Below are 24,036 nucleotides of genomic sequence, written 5' to 3'. Positions count from 1 at the left end.
ACCAGAATCACCAAACAGAAGTAAAAACACCCAGGCTTAGTTGTAAACCACCGTCAAGGCTGTCAGTGATGTGAAGACACACAGGGAGAGGAAAGTTGATCTTAGCTTCCCTGTAACCATAAATCCAGCAGGCTTTTGTTCTTGATTTTTCTTTCTAGAAATAGATATTTGTGTGAAAATTTGGGAGCAGGAAGAGCTAAATTTTGAAGACCACCAAAGGTAGATTCCTTAGCCTGGTGGATGCTAAGATGAATTTTTGTCAGACCCTGTAGTCAAGCAGTGTAGTGTTAGTGCACAGAGAGGAAGCAGGTCAGTTCAGCACATCCACCAACACTGTCCTTAGAAGGAAGTCTCGATCTCACACTGTCCGCAAAGCCAGTTGTATACATTCTGATCTAAATGACACTTCCAGAAGGTACTATAAAAGAATAGCTCCAGGATGGGGAGATGGCTCAGGGGGTAGGAGCACTTGCTGCTGTTCCAGAAGACCAAGTTTGATTCCTAGCACCCATATCAGGTGCCTCACAATAGCCTGTAATTCTAGCTTCAGGAGATCCAACACCTTGGCCTGGCCTCCTTGAACACCTGCATTCATGTGCATGTTTCCCTTTCTCTCTCTCTCTCTCTCTCTCTCTCTCTCTCTCTCTCTCTCTCTCTCTCTCTTAGTCACTCACACACAGACATGCATAAATAAATAAATGTAAAAATAATATCTTCAAGACTGATACAAGTCAAAAAACAAAGACAGGGCCTGCTAGAAAGGATTTGATGGAACCATGTGGGCTATGTTGAGATGAAGGACTTCAGTTCATCCCAAAACCCTGTTGAAGGTGAAAAGGCAAAGTAGAGTCATGGGAAATCTTTGAAATGTAACACCAATAAGATAAACAGCTATAGAGAGAAAAACCCCAGAAGTTTTAGTAAGAACTTTATAGATAAGCACAACCAAATGCCATTAAAATGTGTTGAAACTTTTGCAAAATAAAATCAGGACAAACCACTATGTGATCTCTCAGAACTGTTAAAAAGAAGAGGGAAAAAAAAAAACAAAAAAAAAAAAAAAAAAAAACAAAAAAAAACAAAAAAAACCACTAAATGTTGGCCAAAAATCCAGGACCCGGGTGGGACTCTCACAGTGGCTCTTCAGTGATGGACCACCTTACCCACAGTCAGGTGATCTTTCCTAATCCTGCAGTTGTGCTTTCTGACCCAGGTATAGGGCCAGGTGAAATGCATCGTCATCTTAACATTGGCATTATTTATAGTATGAGATTAGAAGCTGCCCAAATGGCCCTCAGCAGTGCATAAACTGAGTAATGAACTGCATAGGGCAGTACAAATGACTCTCTGGTCAGTGTTAAGTGCAAGAAGCCCAAGACGGAGTAATCTGGACTTGACAATTCTACGTAGAACTCAGAACAGTCAGCACGCACTTGTGCTGTGAGAGTCAGGGTAGTGATTACCTTTGGAAAGTGTTAGTGCCTGGGGAAGGAGAAGAGGGGAGTACGTGTAACCGGGGGGGGGGGGGGGGGGGGGGGGGGGGGGGGGAGACAGACTCAGGAGTTATGGTAACCTTTTATGTGTGTGATCCACAGTGTAACAACTTAGCAAAATACCCCTTGCATTTAGACAATTTTCCATTTGCTGTAATCAGACAATAATTTAGTTAGGAAAAAAAATGAACTGGGCATGGCAGCATACACCTTTAATCCCAGGGCTCGGAAGGCAGAGGCAGGCAGATCTGTGAGTTCCAGGCCAGCCAGGGTTACATAGTGGTATCCTAACACACACAGTGAGGATGCCACCTGTTGACCCTGCTGTCTCTTTGAAGTTCTGCCCTAAGGAAAGAATAGACTCCTCTATAGAGAAATACACAGGTGGACTTAGAAGCTCCATATTACATTGTTCCGGGCCTTACTAAAGCACTCTAAAAACTTAATGATAGAGGCTTTCTTATAAATCATGGAATAGCTTCATCCCATCGAGTGCCATGTTTATTTTAAAACCTTTCATGTATTTCTCTGGAAGAATTGTTAATTTTTTAAATGAAAGTTAAGGTGTATCATTTGATCTCATTTTGTTTTAAAAAAGAAAAAGAATATGTGCTTAGATTTTCATATGAGCCTGGAGAAAAGAAAACTGTTAACTAAGCTGGTTGGGCTTAGTGATCAGAGAGCATTGCTAAAGTTCTGTAGACACAATAGTGCATAGACACGGCTCCTAGATGCTCACAGATGCGGGTCCTTCTGCAGTCCGTTATGCTGACAAGCAGCTGCTCTTGCCTCACAGTCTTACACGCTAACTGTTCGGCAAACCCCATCCTCGTTGGCCATGAGTTAGGACGTCAGAAAGAGAGGGATGAAAAGATCTTCAGGAAGAAAGTGGGGCATCCTAAGTAGCATTTGGCCCAGAATTGGCAGCGTATTGTTCTGTCCCAAGTAGGGTCCTATAGTCATAAGTCCAAGTCATAGAAATGGGCGCATTCTGGTGATAAACATGTCAACTTTTGTTTCTTTGAAGAAGGAGCAAGAAAGTCAAATGGCTCGCCTTAAAAAGCAGCAAGAGGAGTTGGAGCAGATGCGCCTGCGTTACCTGGCTGCCGAGGAGAAGGAGACAGTAAAAACTGAGCAACAGGAACTGCTGGACATACGGAACGAACTGAACAGGTACCGTCATCACAAATGAGTCCTTTGCCGCTAACATGGTCTGATGCGACAGCCTTTCAATTTAGTCTTCCCTGAACTAAGGAGGGCACTGTGTCAGATCGATCTAAGGGAAGATAAAACAAATACATGCACATGTTTGTGTGGATGTGATATAAGGCATGTTCAAAGAGTAAGATTCATTTTTGTAGTATCTACAAATTTGATAGGCAAAAAAATTTCTCATTTACCAAAACAGTGTTTAACACATAGCATAGCGCTTTTTAAATTGTTTTAAAGAATTGTTTTTATTACATTTATTTATTTTATATGTGTGTGTCTGTGCATGTTTCTGCCACATATGTGTGGGTACCTGTGAAAGCCAGAAATGGATGTTGGTTTCCCTGGAGCTGGAGGAAGCTGGGTGCTGGGAAATGAACCCAGGTCCTCTAGAAGAGCAACAAGTGCACTTAACCAGTGAGCCATCTCTCCAGTTACTTTAAGGTGTTTCGTATGACAGCACATTTTGGAAGGTATGCATCATGTTATTTCATAAATGGACAGCAACATCCAAGCTTATAGCACAAGTTGCCAAATTATGTTTGTTGAAGAAAATAATAGTGCATATTATTATTATGCACTATTATGCCTTAAGCATGGCCTAGAGATGACTTTTACAGTTGACATTATTCAGTGACCTTCTAAATTCTCTTAACTTCATCTAATTGAGCTCTGGGCCCACATTATGTTGTTAACTGCGTATTTTTATACATGGAGCTACCATAGACTATCAGGTAGATACAGATGTGCATACCTTGCTCCCCTGGGAGCCACCTGTTGAAGCCCAAACCTTCAATATGGTAGTATTTGGAGAGGGAGCCTTTAGCAGACACTTGGGTGTAGATAAGGTGATGATCGCGGAGCCCTCACAGGTGATTAGTACTCATCTGAGAGACACCAGGGAACAGGCTCACTTTCTTCCCCTTCTTGTGTGAGGATAGACAGAGCAAAAGAGTGGACTGTGACAGAACCCTGATCTTGGACATGCTAGAAGCATGAATCTGTCCTATTTTGTTCTGGCAGCCCAAGCCTACTAAGTGGTGCTGTGCACTTAACAGAGATGTGCTTGTCCTGTGAATACATGAAGTCAGAGATGTTTGCCTTCCAAGATCACCATCTTAAAAACACAGTGGACACTCAGATAGCAGGGCCTTAGACACTTCATTTACTGTTTTCCTATGTTTGCATCCATACGATGGGCTTACGAATGAGACACAGCAAGAATCGGGCATCCGTCAGAATGCCTTGTGCTCACCCTTCTAATGATGTGGTAGCTGATAGATGGTGGAGATACCATGACCAGTTATTTGAACACGTGCCCTCCGATGCCATGCTAGTCCATCAGACAACTGAGACTAGCCGGCAGCTAGGAGATACAGCTGAACAGAAGGATGATTGATGGCCTGGGCAGATCTGCTGGATAGCCTGAGATTCCAGCACACTGCTCAGAGGGCCATGTACTCTAAAACTTAGGAACTGCTTATTTGGGGGCATTTTCCATCCAAGGCTTTTGGATCATAGTACATTGGGTTATTTGAAAGCACAGAAAGGAGAAGCATGCACAGGGCAGGCTGTAGCTGCTGTGTTCACGGATGCTGCTTAGTGATTCCTAACATGAACTGCTGGACATCAGGGTCCAGGTGAGAACAGCACCACAGGTAAGCCAGGGGGACACAGAAGTTACAGATAGTCTCCAGAAACTAGCTGAGCTCAGGGTCCGTGATGTTAGCTGTGTGGCTTTCCAAAGGTGTTGAAGTCCTTCTCGTTAATCTTGTCCTCATCTCTGATCTCATTTCCAACCTTTCTCAGTGAGTTCCTTTGAAATTTTTGAAAAGGTAAGCTAGGCATATAAACCATTTTTAAAAATCCCTGCTGCAGGAGGGCTCAGTCAGAGCTGTTGTGTTACTAATACGAATAGCTAAGTTTGAAATTGCTTATACATTAATTCTGTTTCCTTTATCAGTGTTAACAGTTATCCTGGGACAGTCACACAGAAATAAACTGTCGAGTATTCAGTGCTGTCCCTGGAAGCACAGGCTCAGTCCAGCTACAGTGGCAGGAGAAACAAAAGTTAGTCTTGAGGACCTTTGGCCAAGTTTTCAACAAACATTTGGTATCTGCAACACTGTAGACTTGGCAACCAGGAACCACTGACTTAGAACATGATCCTTTTCCTCTGAAACGTTGCTGTCCCGTGTAGCACAGAAACCAAGGGTGTGCTGTGTATTCAAGTCTCTTTGGTTGCTTAAAAGGAGACCGAAGGTGCCTGTGAATCCTAGTGAGTCTTACTAATACTCTTCAATACATCGTGACTCGGAACTGAAACATTAGAGACAAATGCAGTGTCCTCTGTGTAAGTTAGAAGACAGTCAGTGTGTGATAGGAGAGACGTGCAAAACAGTTCACACAGAGAAGCCATGGCCACTCTTACTGTTGTGACTCTGCTGCCAAAGAGTTGGTGCAGCTAAGGACGGTCACAGGCACCATGTTCTTATTCACTGCAGAAAATGTCACTGGGGTTCTTACCAGGGTGTTTCTTCCTTTAAGAGAAATCAGAAGCCAGGCGGCAGTGGCACACACCTTTAATCCCAGCACTCGGGAGGCAGAGGCAGGTGGATCTCTGTGAGTTTGAGGCCAGCCTGGTCTACAGAGTGAGTTCCAGGACAGGCACCAAAACTACACGGAGAAACCCTATCTCGAAAAAAAAACTGAGAGAGAGAGAGAGAGAGAGAGAGAGAGAGAGAGAGAGAGAGATATCAGATGCCAAGATATCTTCAGTGCAGTGGGACCATGCCAGCAAGATTCAATATATCATTAAATGGGTAGGAGAGAGTTTGGGATATTGAACCTGGAGAAGAGAGCCCGTGGGAGAAGGGATAACTAGCTGTCTGAAAATATCTGGAGGACTGCCATAGTAGAAGGAAATAGGCTTCTCCTCTTGGACAAACAAAAAACATTAAGAGGATTAAGAGGTATACTGAGCTCACATGATGAGGAACTTTTTAACAGCAGCCCTGTAGGTTCTGAGGCAGGAAGCAAGTGAGTGGGACAGAGATAGCATTTGTCAGGCATGTTATCGAAGTTTACTGTTGGAGTTCTAAGGGCTTCCTTAGCTAGCAAGTTTAAATATTCTATTGTGATCGTGACAATGTCAGTAAATACTTGATAGGGGTTATTGCTTATATAAAAATTACATTTTCCCTTCTATAACCAGGTAATTTTAAAGGGGACGTGGTTAGACCTGTTGGTCTATAGTTTAGCACCATGGATGGTGAGTTGGCCCAGAAGGCCCCTTCCTCCTGTGTGGCTGTAATAATTAGCACAGGAGAGGATGGCTTAGGACATAAAAAGTGTTTGCCGTGCAGGCATGAGGCCCTGAGTTTGAATCCCAAGAACACAAGAAAAGGATGCACAGTAGTGCATATCACTAATCCCAATGCTCCTGCTGGGAAATGGGAGGAGGAGACAAGATTTCCCAGAAGCCTCCTAGGTTAGCTAGCCTGGAATACAGCACAGAATAACAACAAAGAGGTTCTGTCTCAAAGTGGAAGGGAGGACCACTACCTGAGGTTGGCCTTTGGCCTCTGCCCATGTGCTGTGACATGCATGAATGTGTGCCCCCCCCCCCCCCCGTGTGTGTGTGTGTGTGTGTGTGTGTGTGTGTGTGTGTGTGTGTGTGTGTGTGTGTGTTACATACACATACATGAATTAGGGTAAAGGAAACAACTAATCAGGTTCTTACTCATCTGCATGCATTGTTCAAATTCAGTGGGAAATTAGAAATGTTGCTAGAGTTCATTGGCACAGCATCCTAGTATTGACATGTTTTCTGAGAACAGATGGAGGCACTTGGCACCCTCCTTAAGCTGTGTACTTTAGTGTCCATTTCTTTTATAAGGAGTTACAGTTTTGTGTTTCAGAACCATCTGAACAAATGAAACTGTTTACTGCTAGTAACATGCACTGTCTGGGGCCAGGCCTCCTGATTCTGCTGCTTCCTCTCTCTCCCTGATCTGTGCAAAATTAGATGCAGAATTATAACCAGCTCTTAAAGAACTCAAGTTAATCCTAAAATGGTCCATCACAAGGGTTCATGTTCTTACTGCTGGGAACACCATTGTCCATCTTCAAGGCAGTATTCCATCTGAAATATTGGAATACCCAAACAGCATCTGCTCCTACCTCCCTCTCCAGATGAGGACATCAGAACTGAGACCAGGAAATACACAGACCAGATCTTTGCACACCATGCCCTCTGACCCAGGCTTCCGTGTTCACGGAGTTGTACTTGTATAAGTAATCAGAGACACTGGCTCTTTCACAGGCTGCTCTTTCCTTCTTGACTCACTGCACGTGCCCCAAGATGCTTTGGTATAAGTAGCTATTTAATGAGTAAATTTAAAGAAAATTCTGTGTTGAAATAGCAAAGATTGATTTACAACTAAAGATAGACAATGAAGGATGCCTGCATATAGAGTATCACTAAAAAAGCTTAGGGCTGGAGAGATGGCTCGGGGGTTTGTAGTGTGTACTGCTCTTTCAGAGGACCCGCGTTTGGTTCCCACGACTACCTGTAACTCCAGCTCCAGGCTGTCTGACACCTTCTGATGGCAACTGAATTCATGTGTACATCCCACACTTAGACAATTATATGGCACACATAATTAAAAATAAATATTTTTTAAATTAAGTAGATAGATCCATCTTAATTAAAAACAAAATATTTATTTTTATGTTCTGGATAAAATTGAAGATTATTATCATTTTCTTCTTTATACAGATGTATAATTTCTGTGGTGTCTACATTTGGGTTTTGTTTTAAGTGGCAGGAACTGGGGGCTGTGGTGGCGCACACCTTTAATTCCAGCACTAGGGAGGCAGAAGCAGGATCTCTGTGAGTTCAAGGCCAGCCTGGTCTACAGAGAGCGTTCCAGGACAGTCATGGTTGCATGAGAAACCCTGTTTGTTTGTTTTTGTTGTTGTTGTTGTTGTTTTTTGTTTGTTTGTTTGTTTTTTTGGCAGGGTGGGAATTAAGTGTCAGGAACTGAACCAAGGGACTTGAAGTGGCAGACAAGTGCTGTCTCGCTGACAGTGAGCTCTGTCCTAGTCCTTTGCTTTTGTGTTTAAAACTGTCTTGCTGTGCAGCCCAGGCTGGCCTGGAATTTGTGGTCTTTCTGCCTCTCCCTCCGGTGCTGGACTTAGGGCATGTCGCACTGTGCCTTGCTGTTTTCGTGCATTCTGTAAGTACAAACACAGCTTGTATTTTTATCAATGTATATATACAAATGTCTTTATAAATGTACTTCTGACTAGTCAGGTGGTAATTATTAGTTTCTGTTTTCTTCCTAAAACACTAGTCACACTTGTGACTTACCTTGTTTTTAAATAGTGCTGTTAGGAAAACTAAAATGGTTTTCGTCAGCTAGTGTGGCGTTTGTTCTTGACCTTTCAGGTTAAGGCAGCAAGAACAGAAGCAGTACCAGGACTGCAGAGAGATAGCAGCTGGGCCGCTGGGCAGCCCGCGGGCCTCTGCGCTGGAGGAAGGCCTGGATGACTGTCTGACCCGGCTGATAGAGGAAAGGGACACTCTGATGAGAACCGGCGTGTATAACCACGAAGACCGAATAATAAGTGAGCTAGACCGGCAGATCAGAGAGGTTTTGGCAAAAAACATTGCCAGTAATTAGTAATTAGTAATTAGTAATTAGTGACGTTTGGGAGATCTCTGCAGGTACTCTAGATCTGGATTTTAACTTTTTTGTAAAATCCTCAAAAGCAAGAGAAATGACTATTTTGGAATGCTCTTTTTAATTTTTTATAAGCTGAATTTTGTATGTTACTGTATATAGTATTTATTTGATTTTACTTACGCTACCTCTCCTATGCTGGTTTCATTTGTAATGTATTTTATATGCTCATTTAAAATGACTTTTCAGTGTTCTTGGGCTTCAAATCTCTTGTCTGACTATAAAAACAGCTTTTCACACCGTGTTCCGGGGGAATTGGCTGCAGTCATTTCCAGCTACATAATTCCTCCTGTTGAGCCCCAGAGTACGTGTGCACTTTAAAGATGCTGCCTGCCTCTCCTTTGACCGTGGATGTCTTCAGTTGAAGCCAGTTCTAAATGCAGCCATTTTTAAAAATCCCTTCATAGGACCAGTCTTTTTCCCTTTACCTGTGGTGTTTGCACTCTCAGGCAGAGAAGCTGTGTGGTATATTGGGTGACAAGTTAATCATTTGTTCAAGTACAGTTCACGCAGATGTAGAATACGCAATTGAATACCAAACTTCATCCTGCTCCACTCTAAGAATACAGGATAATAACTTGATCTGGTCTTCTCCAAGGGCCTCCTGCTCAAGACCGGATGAGGTCTGGTGGTGGTGGTAAAATTATCAGTTGCCTTTATTTCTCAGTGATGGCAGTAGTAAGCTCTTACCGCTTCAGAAACAGAATATGGAAACACACCTAAGGCATTTGCTGAACAAAACAAACAAAACTGAACTATTTTTTCACTCGCTCTACATTCAGTCTTTTTTCAAAGGCACCCGAGAGCAAGTGTGTGCAGTGCCGTGTCCTGTGAACATCCAGAGTTCCTCTAGATGGTGTTCTCCAGAGCCAGATCTCCCCCCATGGCGGCACTCACCACTGTCTCCAGTGACACTGAACAGGTTAATCAGCAAACTCCCGGTTCAGGATAAAGTTTAAAAGTTCTGATTCCCAAATATAACGAATGTAAGTGTATACTTTAGGGCATCTGTACTAATTACCAGTAACTTCAACAAAGGCAGGGTAGGTTATATGGTAATTATTGTTCATTAAGTATATTTCTTGTTTGTGAAATTGAACCCCTATAGGCATCATATGCTTCTTTTCTTTAATTAACGAAGTCTTAGTCTTCTAAGAGTAACCCAGTAAATAACAGAGGGTTACTGGATGCGAGGGTGATGAGACAGATAATCATAGCAGGGATTTGAAATATGAATTATGGTTACATGTTCCTGATTTTTTTGGTGACACATGAATGGAGCAAAAGTATTTTTGTTTTGGAAGGTCCCGGCCCAACGCTGGTTCCTCCACCAGCATCCTGTGAAGCCTGGAGCTTTCCAAACACTAGAGGGGGCCTTAGGGTAAACAGAAAGGACTTTGTGAAGTGTATGTGTTCTTTGCCTTCCAGAAAGCCATCTCTGAGCTACTGTAATTTGACAAATAAAATCCTAACTGTGTGCATCTTTGAGGTCTGCGGTCTCTCTTTGTTTCTGAGCTGAGCGTAGGTGCTGGCTTCTGCCTGTGTTTTTGTTTGTTCCAGGTGCTTCTGCTGCATATTTGACGTGTCTTACAGTGGGGAGAAGCTGAAATGTTAGCTTGTCACTCCGTCAGCAACAGCCAACACATTTGTAAGTGGTGCCTTACACATTCACACCCATCATTTGCTCAAGTCGTGGTCAGTGCGTGGGGGCCCCTGCAGCAGCTAGTGAGCATGTCTCTGTAAGGTCTGTAGTTTTCTAAAGATGCTACCTGAGAGGGGCGCATTGGGTTTGCAGGGTAGAGCTAGCACTGTGTCTGTGTACACTTTGAGAATTCCTCTACTGGGCTATCCCAGTGAAGCAGATCTGGGTGTGTACTGGTGGTCTGAAGATGTGCTGGGGCTCTGTACAAACGGAGGAGATGACAGTCATCTGACCATATGATTTTCTGTACTGACTGGCCAGAGGAGTTCACAGGTTGTCCAGTATTTATTGTGTGTGTGAAGACACCCCAGATGTTGAACTGAGACTAGACTGGCCTGGTTATTACAGCTTACAGGAAGGACTTTCTCTCTGATAGCTGTGTGTGGACTTCTAAAGTGTGGTCTCACTGCTACTGCATCTGGCTTACCTCACATGAGTTTTCAAAAACTTTTCAGATCTAATAGTGTGTATGTGTGCATGATGTGTGTGGGGTGTGGTACTCTGTGTGTGTGCTGTGAAACGTGTGCGGACAACTGTATGGTCGGTTCTTTCCCTCTGCCTTTACATGGGTACCAGGGGTTGAACTTAGGTGGCCAGGCTCGTACAGAAAGCACCTTTGTCCTCTGAGCCACCTTGCCAGTCCCCCTAACACGGTATTTAGTTGATAAAATTCATATTCCACATAAAATAAAATTTATTAAAGTGTATAATTTCATGGCTTTGTGTGTTTACAAGGTTATGCGGCATCATCACTATTTAAAATACTTTTGTTACCCCCAAAGAAAACCTCTACACAATGTAATTGTTCTTCATTTTCCTCAGTGTTGAACCCCAGGTAACCACTAATCTGCTTTCTGCCTCCTGTAGACATTTCACTTACAGAAACCCCAAACTTTATATCTAAAAAATATTAACAAGCCTAAAGTGTAAATTTTCTATAAGAGGTCCTTCAGGATGAAACATTATCAGATGTCGAACTGATAGCCACATCCAGAAGGCTGGCATATGAGTAGACTCAACTATTATTTTATCCATCATCTATTGGCCATAACTAGTACTAAGGAGATAGCGTAGTTGAGCATCCTGCTGCTGGAGCAAGGCATGTGTCAGCCATTGCTGTGGACCAGAACTGCATACGTGCCATGTTCTATGGAGTCTGTGGGTTATGTGATGCACAGTCAGCCAGAACGTAAGTCATTGTCCAAGGGAGATTGGTTCCAGGAGCCATGGGTAAGTAGCAGAGTCTGTGAAGACTCACGTTCCATGGATTCAGTGGTATAGTGTTCACATACAGCTGTCACACGGCCTTCCCTGTCCTTAACTCACCTGTAGAAGATATAGTCCCTAATACAATTAAGCACTGTGTAATTAGTTGGTATGCTGTATCATGAAGTCAACAATGAAAGAAAAATCCACATGTTCAGTCCAGATGCAGTGTTTCTCTGTTTTTGATGCACAGTAGGATCCATGGAGGCAGCCCTTAGGGACAGAAGCTGACTGCATTTGCCAAGTCCATGTGGGGGTGAATAAATATCAGTAGTTCGTGTTTTGCCTGTTAAAGATTCAGGCTCCCCTGGCCTGACTGGCGGGCTTATGAATTTGTGGCATGACTGGCTGCCATTTTGTTGAAGTTAAGGAATTCTGTTTACCAGATTGGTAAAAACCAAAGTTTCAAAGTGATAGATATAGAATATAGAAGAGGGGTCTCCAGAGGGTTGGGAGTTGCTGCTGATCAGTGGCAGAGTTGTTGTTCTTGGTACAGAAATAGGTATACTGTCAACATAGTACACATTACCTGCAGGACAACCCAATGAAATGCTGGAAATGCCAAGCTCGTGTTGTATGGTTTATACCAGTTGAAAAATACCTGCTTCGAGTTTTGCCTACATTGGCATATCCTGCTCTCGGGCTGAATGTTTCTCTACCCAAGATTCACCTGTCCAGCCAGCCCTTCACACATGTTTATAGTACCTCGAGGAACAAAATCCTCGACACTGAGAATTATATCCTTTCTGTTGTATAGCATTAAAGAGACTGCTGCTTTTTAAAGTTAGCAGGCAATCTTGACCTTAGGTATAAATTTGAGAGAGAATTTTCCTCTACATTACTAGTAGTTAGCGTCAGATGTAGTATTTTAGGTATATATCTTAGATGTAGACCTCTTGTTGGTTGGTGGTCTTAACTGACAGGGTGATTGGGGTGGGAATGTTGAATAAAATCTGCAATGACTTTTATTTAGGATTTAAAAACTTAAACTCTGATGCCTGCCCCTTGGTAACTGTAGTCTTGGAGCCTACACTTTACAGTGTTTACTTTGTCTGCCATCCTGTCCAGAACAGTTGTGTCTTAACTGATGGGCCATCTGCATCCACGACTAGGGAGACAGAGATGGAACTCATCCATCTGGAGGTAAGTGGGAAAGAGACATGCTTGAGGACCCGATTTCTACTGGAACCCAAAGAGCAAGCAGGCTTCACACTCTTTACACAGCAGTTCTCAACCTGTGGGCCAAGACCCCTTTGGGGGTCACACATCAGATATATATCCTGCATGCCAGATATTTATGCGAAGATTCAGAACAGTAGCAAAATTACAGTTATGGAGTAGCAACTAAATAGTTTTATACGTGAGGGTCGCAGCATTGGGAAGGTTGAGAACGCTGCTCTTACGCAACCCTTGGCGTAGGGGTGGAACCCACGAGTGTCAGGAATGTAGCGGTGAGAAGGCCACCCTAGACTTGACACCTTTGTGTTTGCTTCTCGGGGGGTTGCCTTGGTGTTTTCATTAGAAGTGTTTGTACAGATGTAGGCCCTTCAGATACAATGTTGCTGAAGTGGAGACTTGGAAGTGGAGCTTTCAGACGGAGAGGGCTGGAGACCTGTTTAGAGAGATTAATGTATAGATAAATAACTTAGGGACTCATTCCTAAATGTACAATCGTCCCTAGAGGCTTTTAAAGATGTGGTCATCATATTCTCAAGACTGTAAGAATGTTGTTGAACCTGTCGTTCGTAATAGGGACCTAAAACGAGACCCATTTGTCATCTCTTCCTGGAAGCCCTTCACCCACAAATTCAAATAACATAAAAATTGGGCAGCATGGCCCTTTTCCCAAGTAACTTGTTAGCTAGTCCGAAGCAGATTAAGAGTTGGCTAGAACAAAGAAAATACTCGGGCAAAATCGTGCTTTGCCGTGCTTATGCCGGTGTGGTAGTGAGTGCTGACGCAGTAGAAGCAGGCTGTGTGGCCCACTCTCCATCCAGCGCTTCCCCAGTCCTCATCCCAGCTGATAAGTAGGATTGAAAGCGTTTCCAAAGCAATCTAAGGAGATGAGAAAGGGTTGGTTTCTAAAATTTCCATTTATTTTCTTGAAAGAAATTCTGACCCTCTCACATAGTAGTTCTCAACCTGTGGGTTGCAACCCCCTTTGGTGGGGGTGGTGTTGAACAACCCTTTCATAGGGGTCACCTGAGACCATCAGAAAACACAGATATTTACGTGATGATTCAAAGCAGTAGCAAAATGACAGTTATAAAGTAGCAACGAAAATAATTTTATGGTTGGGGAGTCACCACCACATGAACTGTATTAAAGGGTCGCAGTATTAGGAGGGTTGAGAACCACTGCTCTAACAAGATTATTCTTACATGACTAGGTCAGGTCGCACAAGATGTAGTGCCCCGGATGTGGCATGTCAAACCAAGACCTTGAGGCATTAGTATTCAGCACCTAGCTGGCCTCTCCTGGTTTAGATTGGAGGAGATAGTTGAGTGGCCTGCTTGCTATATCCACCTGATTGTTGCTTTGAGGAAGGACGTTTCAATTCCTAATTTAGAGTCCTTGTTGGCAGATGAGATTAATGGCCCTTTCTTGGCTTCTGGCAGAAGTTTGTTTAGGTAACTAACTGAAATTTATAAAATTTGCACAAAGAAAATAAAAGTGCCAGATAAGAAATAGGTGTGTGGAATAGTTTTTAGAAGCGTTTTAGCCCACGGACTTTTTTTTCTTTTCGCCAATAAAAGTTGCATTTGCTGCCCCAATCAGATCTAATACCCGGTGTGCCAGCTTTAAAAAAAAAAATTAAAAAATGCACCTGAAGGCAATTGAACTTGCAAGCCTGCATTGAGTTCACCATCGTTCCCTCCGCCGTCAAGCTCCCCTTCTCTGTGCCCTTCTGACTGTGTGATTATCTAACAAGCAAAAAATGGCCTTTGAGGGGCCTGAGGAGATGGCTCAGCCAGTAAAGAACCTCCTTCATGAGTATGGGGAGCTCCAGGACCCACATACGGCCTGGCATGGCAGCACAGATCTGTAACCCCAACACTGGGGGACAGGGACGGCCAGATCCCTGACACCCATTGGCTGGCCTAGCCAAGTAGATGAGTTGCAGGTTCAGGAAGGGATATTGTCGGAAAAATAAATAAAGGTGCCCTGGGATGCGGTGGCATACATCTTTAATCGTAGCACTCAAATGGCAGAGGATCTCTGTGGGTTCCAGGCCAGGCAGAGCTACATAGTGAGACCCTAGCTCTAAGTAAATAAAGTTGGAGGGCCAGTGTGATGACTCGGCTGGTCATGTGCTGCTTGCTGTGCAAATGTGGTTCTCTGAATCCTACCCCTGGAACCCATGTAAAGGTCGGAGGAGAGAACTGGCCTCTACACGTGTGCCATGCCACATGTTCCCCCCTCAACGTCATACACAGACATACACATTTTAAAATTTGTTATATTTAAAAAATAAAATTGAAGTTGGAAAAGATAATGGAGGTGGGCCTAGTGGAGGCTGAGGCAGGAGCCTCACAGGTTGAAGGGCAACCTACGTAACTTAGTGAAGCCTTGTCTCAAAAGTTAAAAGAGCTGGCAGGGGTATAGTTCTGTGGTAAGGTATGTGTCAAGTATATGTCATCCCCAGATTTAGTCCTTAGTACCAAAATCAAACAGAATAAGAAGAAATGACAATAGCATGTCCACATCTTCCTCCTTACGCTTCCCACTTCCCAGGGGTGGCTGCAGGGCTAGGATGGAAGGGAGACAAAAGTTTCTAATTACAGCATTATTCTTAAAAGCTCTAATTATGTATATTATCATGTGAAAAGGGACCTGTGCAAATTTAGTACGAGCATTTGGATACTGACTTTAATAGTTACAGGGTTATCAAAGCTGTTTGAGCCAGAGAAGCAATTTATGTCATAAACATCAGATGGTCTTCCTAGTCATGGGAAATCTCAGAGGGAGGCTATGAGATTTGTTTATTGGCCTGCGCTTTATGAAGAGGGTTCAGTGGGGGAGGGGAGAGGTACAGGCAAACCTTGCTGTAATGTGAGGTGCCCTTAAAAACTGTAGGACCCAGTGTGATTCATAGATGACATTTTCCATTTGGAAATCCAAGTACTGCTGTAGTCTGAACGGATCGTCAGGATTCCTACCTTGAAACCTAATCACCAGACATGAAATCAGAAGACAGCCTTTGGGAGAGGAATGAACGCATCATGGAGGTGAAGCCCTTGGGATTGGGACGCATGGCCTATTGGAGACTCGGCATACTTCTCTACCGCCACATGAGGTCCTGGACACAAGGTACCATGTATGAACAGGGGAACTGAAGCTACTTGGCTTCCAGTATTTTATCATAGCAGTCCAAATAGATTAAGACAAGTGATACTATTGTTCAGGTGAATAAAAGCTTTGGGGGAAAAAAATCTAACATCCGTTCTTTGTAAGAATTCCCCTGCAAAATAGATAAAAGAGAATTTCTTCCTAGCTTAAGCTGTTTATGTGAAAACCTACAGCTACCATGACATTATTGGTGACCCGGAGCTTTCCTCAGAGTTCAGGAGGAAAAGCAAGTGTCTGCTCTGCCTCCATTCAATACTTTATTGAAGTTCAGAACTACTGAAATAAGACACAAAGGGAGACTAATACATTTAGATTGGAAAGGTAAAAATAAAATGCTTTTTGCAGAGGATATGCTCAAGTGTCTAAATCAGATATCCAATGCAGTCTACAAAGCTACCAGAACCAGTAGGGAAATTTGGCAAGGTTGCAGAATAAAGATCAATATGAGAAACAGAAGGATTAGTCCCATCTCCACACACTGGCATCAACCCTCTCAGCACAAAAGTGTGCCAGGCTTTAAAATAAGTGAAACATAAAGGTGAAATACACACTTGAAATGCTTTCCTGGGGGGAAGGAAAGGACAGCTGAGTAAGTCAAGGCCTGCCACATGTGTCTGTCAGAAGAATGGGTGTTTGGCTGGGATTAAAGCCTGTACGGGAAGAGGAAATGACATTCTGTACAGGAATAGGAAGAAAAAAAAATCATAAAATCCACATGGAACCATAAAAGATGTGGCGCCCCCCCATAACCAAAGCAAAGTAAAATGGACAAAGCTTGAAGGCATCAAAATACCTGATTTCAAAGTATACTACAAATCTATAGTAAACAAAACAACATGGTACTGGCCTAAGAACCAACTTGTGGACCAATGAAATAGAGAATCCGCAAATAAATACATAAACAGGTACCATGATGCTTCAGCGTGATGGCCAAGTTGATGGAATGTGGGATCACCATGGAAACAAATCCCTGGGTGTGTCTGAGGGAGTTTTCAGACTGGGTTAGCTGAGGTGAGAAGACCCACCAAAGTTGGGGGAGCCCTTCTGATAGGCTGGAGTCCCAGCCTGAATGAGAGATGGCAAGCTGACGCACTCGAGTTACTCTTCTACCGTCCTGCCTTCCCCCATGCTGGACTGCACCCTTGTCTTCTTCCTTAACTTTTCCGTCACTCCGAGAAAACGCTATGACCAAAGCAACTGAGAGAAGAAAGGATTCCATTTGGGGGCTCACAGTTCTGGAGAGTTACAATCCATGACCGTCGTGGTGGGTGGCAGCAGGCAAGCAGGCATGGCTCTGGGTCTAGAATCAGAAAGAGAGAGCTAACAGCACAATGTGGGCTTTTTGAGACCTCCAAGCTCACCCCTGGTGACACACCTCCTCCTACAAAACCGCCCTTCTTAATCTTTCCAAAATAGTTCCGCCAACTGGGGACTGTCAGCTTCCAGAGAAACCTGGGACAAATCTCACTCAGTACCTGTGGCTCCTCCCAACATCTCTCACCCCGCCCCCTACCCTAAACCTCACCAGCTGGGGGGCTGGACTTCCCTCCCCAGCTTCTGATCCCTGGGCTAGGGCTCTCTTGGTTCCCATGCGCTCTCTTGGCTCCTGGTTCCTCTCTTGGTCCACAGCTCCTCTCTCGATCTGCTTGCCCTCGCTCCTCTTCCTCTCCTGCTCTCCCTGCCCCCTCCTTTCATGGCCGGGTTCAGTCTGGACCCTTCCAGAAGACTCCGGCTGTCCTCTCCCTCATATCTACAATAAAACCAGTCTCTTCAACCATACCTGGGGTGATCGTGTCTTCATTTTCATTCAGGGACCAAGTATTCAAACATGAGCCTCTGGGGGTTCCTTCTCACACCATCACAGTCCTCACACTGGGAGGTGAAGTGAAAACCTCCCTTCCTGAGTGGCTTGTGTCGGCTTAAGACACAGATAAAAGCAGCAAAATGTGCATCGGATAAAAACAGGCTCTGCAGCCTGGGAAAACGGGGCATCTGAGCGCGGGGGACCAACACTAGATTGCTATCCCATCACAGGCAAAAGCCAACTCAAACGACCTGCACTTAAGACGGAGAGAGAGACTTTCTGAACAGGACTCCAGCAGCATATGAGGGACCACACCAAACAGAAGCTTCTCCACGGCAAATACAGCCTATAGAAATTACCTGATAGTCCTTACACGTTTAGACTTCGCTTCCTTTTGCAAGGAAATTGAAGCAGTCTGTGAAACCACACTTCATTCAGAAGGGAATTAAGATTTCTTTGAAGGAAGAAGAGAAAATACACCTGGCAAACACTTAAGCTCAGGGGAAATACTCATGAGCAGGATTAATGTCCTAACAGATACTTAATGGGACAGCTTGAAGTTGCTGGAATGTCACATTAAGCTAGAGGATAGTGCAATGGTAGGTGGTTGGCATGTGTGAGGACCTGGGTTCCATTCACAGCACAGCCAAAAGACAAAACAAGTCAAACACCTATGGCAAGGATAAAAGACTAGCTGAAGCGGCCTGAGATTACCGAGCTAGCAATAACTGCTGTAGCTTTATATAGGCTTTCTATCCCCAGAGACAGATAGCAAACCTTCAAAGTCTACCTAAGAATTCAGAAAACTTGAGCATATATTAGGCCAGGGGCAGTGTTAAAATACTCAAAACAAAAAAAGCACAGACTGACAAATAAGAGTCCCAAAAGGCAAAAGATGCTTCAACATAGAATTTATGTAAACGAGCCAGGTTGGCTGGCTGATCTGGTAAAGGTATTTGCCACTAAGCATGACAATCTGAGTTCAGTCCCACCTGGTGGAAGAAGAGAACTCAGCCTCCACGCTGTCCTCTGACATCCGCAGATGTTCCACGCGCACAGGTATGCACATGAGTACGTGCACACATAAGTAATTCAATTAATTAATGCAATAATAGTAACTTTTCAAAATGAACGTTTCCTAAAGGGTCTCATCCCATGCAGAGAGAAAAACAGAAGTCAAGACAAATTATAAATCTCTCCGAAGTAAAGTATTTTTTTCAAACAGCGTTTGTTAAACTTTGTTACAGTGCCATTGGCAAGACAGTGAACCAGAAGTTCAAGACAGACCCTCAGATTCCCATGAAAACATCGAGTAAACAGACAACTGATGTGAGTCTCGTGGTTGCCCTGGCAACCAGTCAAGAGTCTGCAGCAACCAACTGAACAGGCAATCAGGAAAGTTGCAAGCCGAAAGGTTCAGAAATTCCGTCACAGTTTGTCCACGTGTGCCTCACCCCACCCGGGTACTGAGTGGTGTGGGCAGGAAGGGACGATTCAGTCTCTCCTGCCTCGGGATGGAAGGCAGAGAGTAGAGTTTGAGAAACCCGGAGGGACTGATATCTGTCTTATTTGGCTCAGAACTGGTCATGTGATATAGCAGGGTGGAGGCTGCTGAGGTGACAAGCATGTGTCATCGGGTGACTGGGAGATGAGATTGGGCGTGAGAATACCAGGGAACATTGAGGTTCTCCAAAGGAAGCAGGGCAAGGTCTCTGTGAAAGGTTCACCCACTTGAACACAGCCATACGTACAAGGTAACTAGGAAGGGGGCTGGCATTCACATGCCAGGGAAGAAAATGCATTAATAATAATAATAATAATAATAATAATAATAGAAGAAAGGGACAAAATTTTTAAATGTCATTGAAGGGCACTTATAAGCCTTTATGCCAGGTTAATTATCAAAGGGTTTCAACTTCTGTGATGGAACCACATTGCAAATTAAGAGATATGGTTCTCAGGCTAGTGGGAACTCATGAACTTTAGATCAACAGCTGTGGAGCTGGACTAGGCCCTCTGCATAAGCGAGACAGTTGTGTAGCTTGATCTACTTAAGGGGCCCCCTGGTAGTAGGGACAGGATAAATGCCTGGTGCATGAGCTGGCTTTTTGGAGTCCAGTGCCTATGGTGGGACACCTTGCACAGCCTTGGTGCAGGGAGAGGGGCTTGGACCTGCTTCAGCTGAATGTACCAGGCTCTGCTGACTCCCCATGGGAGGCCTTACCTTTTCAGAAAAGGGAATGGAAGGTGGGTTGGAGTAGGGAGAAAGCTTGGGGGGGGCAGGAGGAGGGAAGAGAGGGAGATCTGTGATTGGTATGTAAAATGAATAAAAATTTCTTAATAAAAAAAAAGTAAGACCTAAAAATTCATTGGAACGAACACCTCCAAACAGTTGTCTGTTTAAGTAGACATCTGAGGACATTGTTTGTGATTTCCTAGTCAAATAACAACTGGGGAATGCCGAGAGTGGGAAAAATGGTTTTCTCCACGGAAGAGGCTCCAATACCAAGCAGTCAGATCTGAGATCATATGCACGCAGGTAGCAAACATTATCTGGAATGGGCCTGTTGCATCTATTTTGGAATACACGTACACGTACATACACACACACACACACACACACACACACACACACACACACACACTTAAAGTAAAAGAGACTATGAATTTATGGGAGACAACAGGGTGCCTGGAGGGGCTGAAGAAAGGAAAGGAAGAATCCTTTTATTTTTTGAAATTGTAATTTCAAAAATTAAATGTTATTATTAAAAAATGAAAAAAAGAGAGAAATGGTTCTTTCTTCAAATGCCAAGTTTTTAACAGAAGGTCATAAATTATGAAAATAAACAGCTAGGCATAGCCCACTAAAAGAAAAAAATTAAAACAAAAATTCCAAGAACCAATTCTATAGAAATGCGGGCTTCAGACTTATAAAGTTGTGAACAGCTATCTCAAACATAAGAACTAAAGGAAAGTCCTGGAGAACAGACTGAGAACCTCAACAGAGAGGTAAAAATATTTAAAAGACCTAGACAGAGATTCCAGAGCCAGAAAGCATAACATTGAAACATGCACTAGTGGTTTGTCAGTAGATCCAGACAGGCAGAAGAAAGAATTCACAGATTTGAAGTCAGTTACAATTGTCACGCCTAAGAGAAGAAATGTGTCCTCTTAGGGAGCACCACTGTGCTGACCAATACAGTATTAGTGTGAAAGTCCCAGGAAGAGAAGAAACAGGCAGAAGCGGAGGGTTGATTTGAACAATGATTAAATACTTCCAAACACAAGAAAACGTGTGCACATACTAACTCAAGGAGCTAAATGACACCTGTGATAGTTCATTCTGATTGTCAACTTGACGAGCTTCAACGTCACCATAAAAGCAGCTCTGGGCACATCTGTGAGGAACCTGTAGGTTGGGTTAATTGGGGTGGGAAGACACACCCTAATATGGGCTGCACCATTCCATAGTCCAGGGTCTAGTGCTGAATACAAAGGAGAAAGCAAGTTGAACACCAGCCTTCATCTCCCTGCTTCCTGAATGTGGATGCAGTGTGACCAGCACCTCAAGCTCCTGCCCCCACACCTTCCCCGTGGTGGACTACACCCCCAAACTGTGAGTAGGAATAAACCCTTCCAGCCTTGGGTTGCTTTCGTCAGGGATTTTGTCCAGCAAGGAGAAAAGTGACTAATATAAATGCTAAGAAGGATGAACTGGTTATAACCGGACTTTCAGAAGCCAAAGAACAAGGGGGTCTTGACCGAGGAGAGTGATGTCACACACAGCGGGGTGACGCTAACCTAGAATTCTATCTCAGAACTTCTTCAAAAATGAGGACACACATAAGACATTCCCCGGTAAACAGAAGCTGGGGGAGTTGCTTGCCATAAAGCCATCTTCAAACTAACATGAAAAGGCGCCGGGCAATAACTTGAGGCCATAACAATACAAATTTGTCTGGTAAAGACAAATGCACGAACAAATGCAAAATCCTATACCGTAACTTTGGTTGTGAGCCTGCTTTTTGTCTTTTATAAGATTGAAGAGGCAAAAATGTGTGTGTGTGTGTGTGTGTGTGTGTGTGTGTGCGTGTGTGTGTGTGTGTGTGTGTGTGTGTGTGTGTGTAAAGCTATGGTAATGGATAACAGTACATAAGGATATAATTTGTGACAACAGAGTTGGAAACTCTCTGATCAGTTTTTGTCTGTAATTGAAGTTAACTCACTATCAGTCTAAAATGGATGAGTTGGGGGCTGGAAAGATCACTCAGTGGATGGGAACACTCATTGCCGTGTCCAGAGTGTTATTTGTTAAGCGGTGCTGTTTATTGTGTGAGAAAAGCCACGAGGTACAACAAAGCCCACTATAAGAGCTTATTAAGGGGAGGAAATAGAGGAAGGGGGTGCATAGGCCTGTGGAACAGGTGCAGGAAGAGGGGGAGGGGTAAGTAGAACCCACTTTTATAGGTCCCCCCAACATGTGCATATGGACTTACTAGCTATGGCATGGCCATGCATGCGCATAGATTACGTGACACGTGACCGCTGCTTGCAGATTACGTGATCACGCAGTGCATGGATTACGTAGGACCTAAGGCTCTAGAATGACTAAGCCATCTTGCCTGGCTACTGGACAGTGCATGTACGGTCATGTAGCTCGGGGCGTGGCTAGGAATTCTAACACAGAGGACCTGAATTCTGTTCCCAGCACCCATGTCAAGAGGTTCACCACTACTTGTAGCTGCAGCTCCGGGGGATCCAGGGTCCTCTTCTGGCCTCCATAGGCACCCACACAGGCGTGGCATGCACACACAGAGACACACATGTACTCATACAGAAAAAACAGATTTAAAAAAAAAAGGATGATTTTAATTTTAAGATTTTTCTGGCCTCCATAGGCACCCACATAGGCGTGGCATGCACACACAGAGACAACACATGTACACATACAAGAAAATAGATTTTTTTTAAAAAATGGATTATTTCCATTTTAAGATTTTATACATAATCCCAGTGTCACAGTGAAGAAAGTGTCTACGGAATTTACATAAAATAAAATGAGAAAGTAACCAAAACATATCAGCTCCTAAAAATCCACAAAGGATGGTGGTGATATTTTGTTTGTGCTCTAACAAATAAAGCTTTTCTGGAGATCAGAGGGCAGAGCTAGCCACTAGTTAACCATAGAGGCCAGGCAGTGGTGGCACACACCTTTAATCCCAGCACTTGGGAGGAGGAAGCAGGAAGATCAGGAGTTCAAGGCCACCCTTGGCTACATGAGAGACTGAACCAGTCTAAAAGAGAAACAGAGCAGGGTGGTGGTGGTGCACGTCCTTAATCCCGGCACTAGGGAGATGGAGATAGGAATATAAGGCAGGAGGAGACAGACGCTCACCCTTTTTTTCAGTCTGAGGATTCCTAGAGGTAAGAAGTCTCTAGTGACTGGCTGCTCTGCTTCTCTGATCTTTCAGCTTTCGCCCTGGTAACAACACAGCTGCAGTAAGACTTTCAGTATTTGTAATTGTTTTAAATTTAAATAAATTAAATTCTCCCATCAAAAGACATGGATAGGTCAGAGATAAGTTGGAGGTACTGAGAGTGTAGCTCATTGGCAAAATAGCTCAGAACTACTAGGTCCTGGGATTCGTCTCCAATAACACACACACACACACACACACACACACACGCACACACACGCACACACGCACAGATGCACAAAACAAAACATTGTCTAAAACACCAAGAACAAATTTATAAACATACGCACCAAACACTAGGGGCCCTGAATACACAAAGAAACTTTGACAGAATTCAAGGGAGAGTGAAAGGCAGTAATAATGAGAGCAGACTTTAGCAGCCCTGCTTTTGATAATGAATGGATGAACAAGAAGGACGATCAATAAGAAAATAACTGATCTGAAAGGCATTGTAGACAAATAGACCCACCAGATAAATCAAAAATGTTCCATTTAGGGCTGGAAATGAAAACGTCTGTTACAAGCCTGGAGACCTGGGTTTGATCCTGGTACCCACACTTTGGAAGAGACAACTGACTTCTCCAGGTTGTCCTCTAACCTCCACAACTGCACTGCCGAAGACACACACACACACACACACACACACACACACACACACATACACACACACTCTAAATGGTTTTCTTTAACCCTTTTCAATCCAACAAAGGCAGGTGACAGTTTTTTCAAGGGTACATGGAGCATTACGGAGGATATAGAGTACATACTAGACCACAAAATACATCTAAATAATTTTTATGTTTACATTTTTTACTTGTGTGAATACACATGTGCATGTGTGCATGTACCCATGTGAGTACAGTGCCCTCAGAGGCCAGAAGAGTGTGTTACATCCCCTGGTCAGTGTGAGCGGCTCAGCATGGGTCCTGGGGACTGAACCCTGAGGAACAGTACCTTAATCACTGGGCAGTCTCTCTACCCTTTTCCA

General features: G+C 43.8%; 1 protein-coding gene across 1 annotated transcript in view; it reads left to right on the top strand.

Annotated features, from left to right (window-relative positions):
* Positions 1–8,400, top strand: part of Cep120 (centrosomal protein 120) — a 66,363-nt gene extending 57,963 nt beyond the window's left edge. The window contains exons 20-21 of the mRNA XM_059245892.1: positions 2,521–2,666; positions 8,155–8,400. Of these exons, the coding sequence (XP_059101875.1) occupies positions 2,521–2,666; positions 8,155–8,389 (381 nt within the window). The 3' untranslated portion in view covers positions 8,390–8,400. The remainder of the gene's footprint in view (positions 1–2,520; positions 2,667–8,154) is intronic.
* Positions 8,401–24,036: the final 15,636 nt, after the last annotated feature.

Source organism: Peromyscus eremicus, chromosome 19, assembly GCF_949786415.1.
Source record: "Peromyscus eremicus chromosome 19, PerEre_H2_v1, whole genome shotgun sequence".
NCBI lineage: Eukaryota > Metazoa > Chordata > Mammalia > Rodentia > Cricetidae > Peromyscus > Peromyscus eremicus.
Note: the sequence above shows the minus strand (reverse complement) of the source record. Positions and strands in the feature narration are given on the sequence as shown.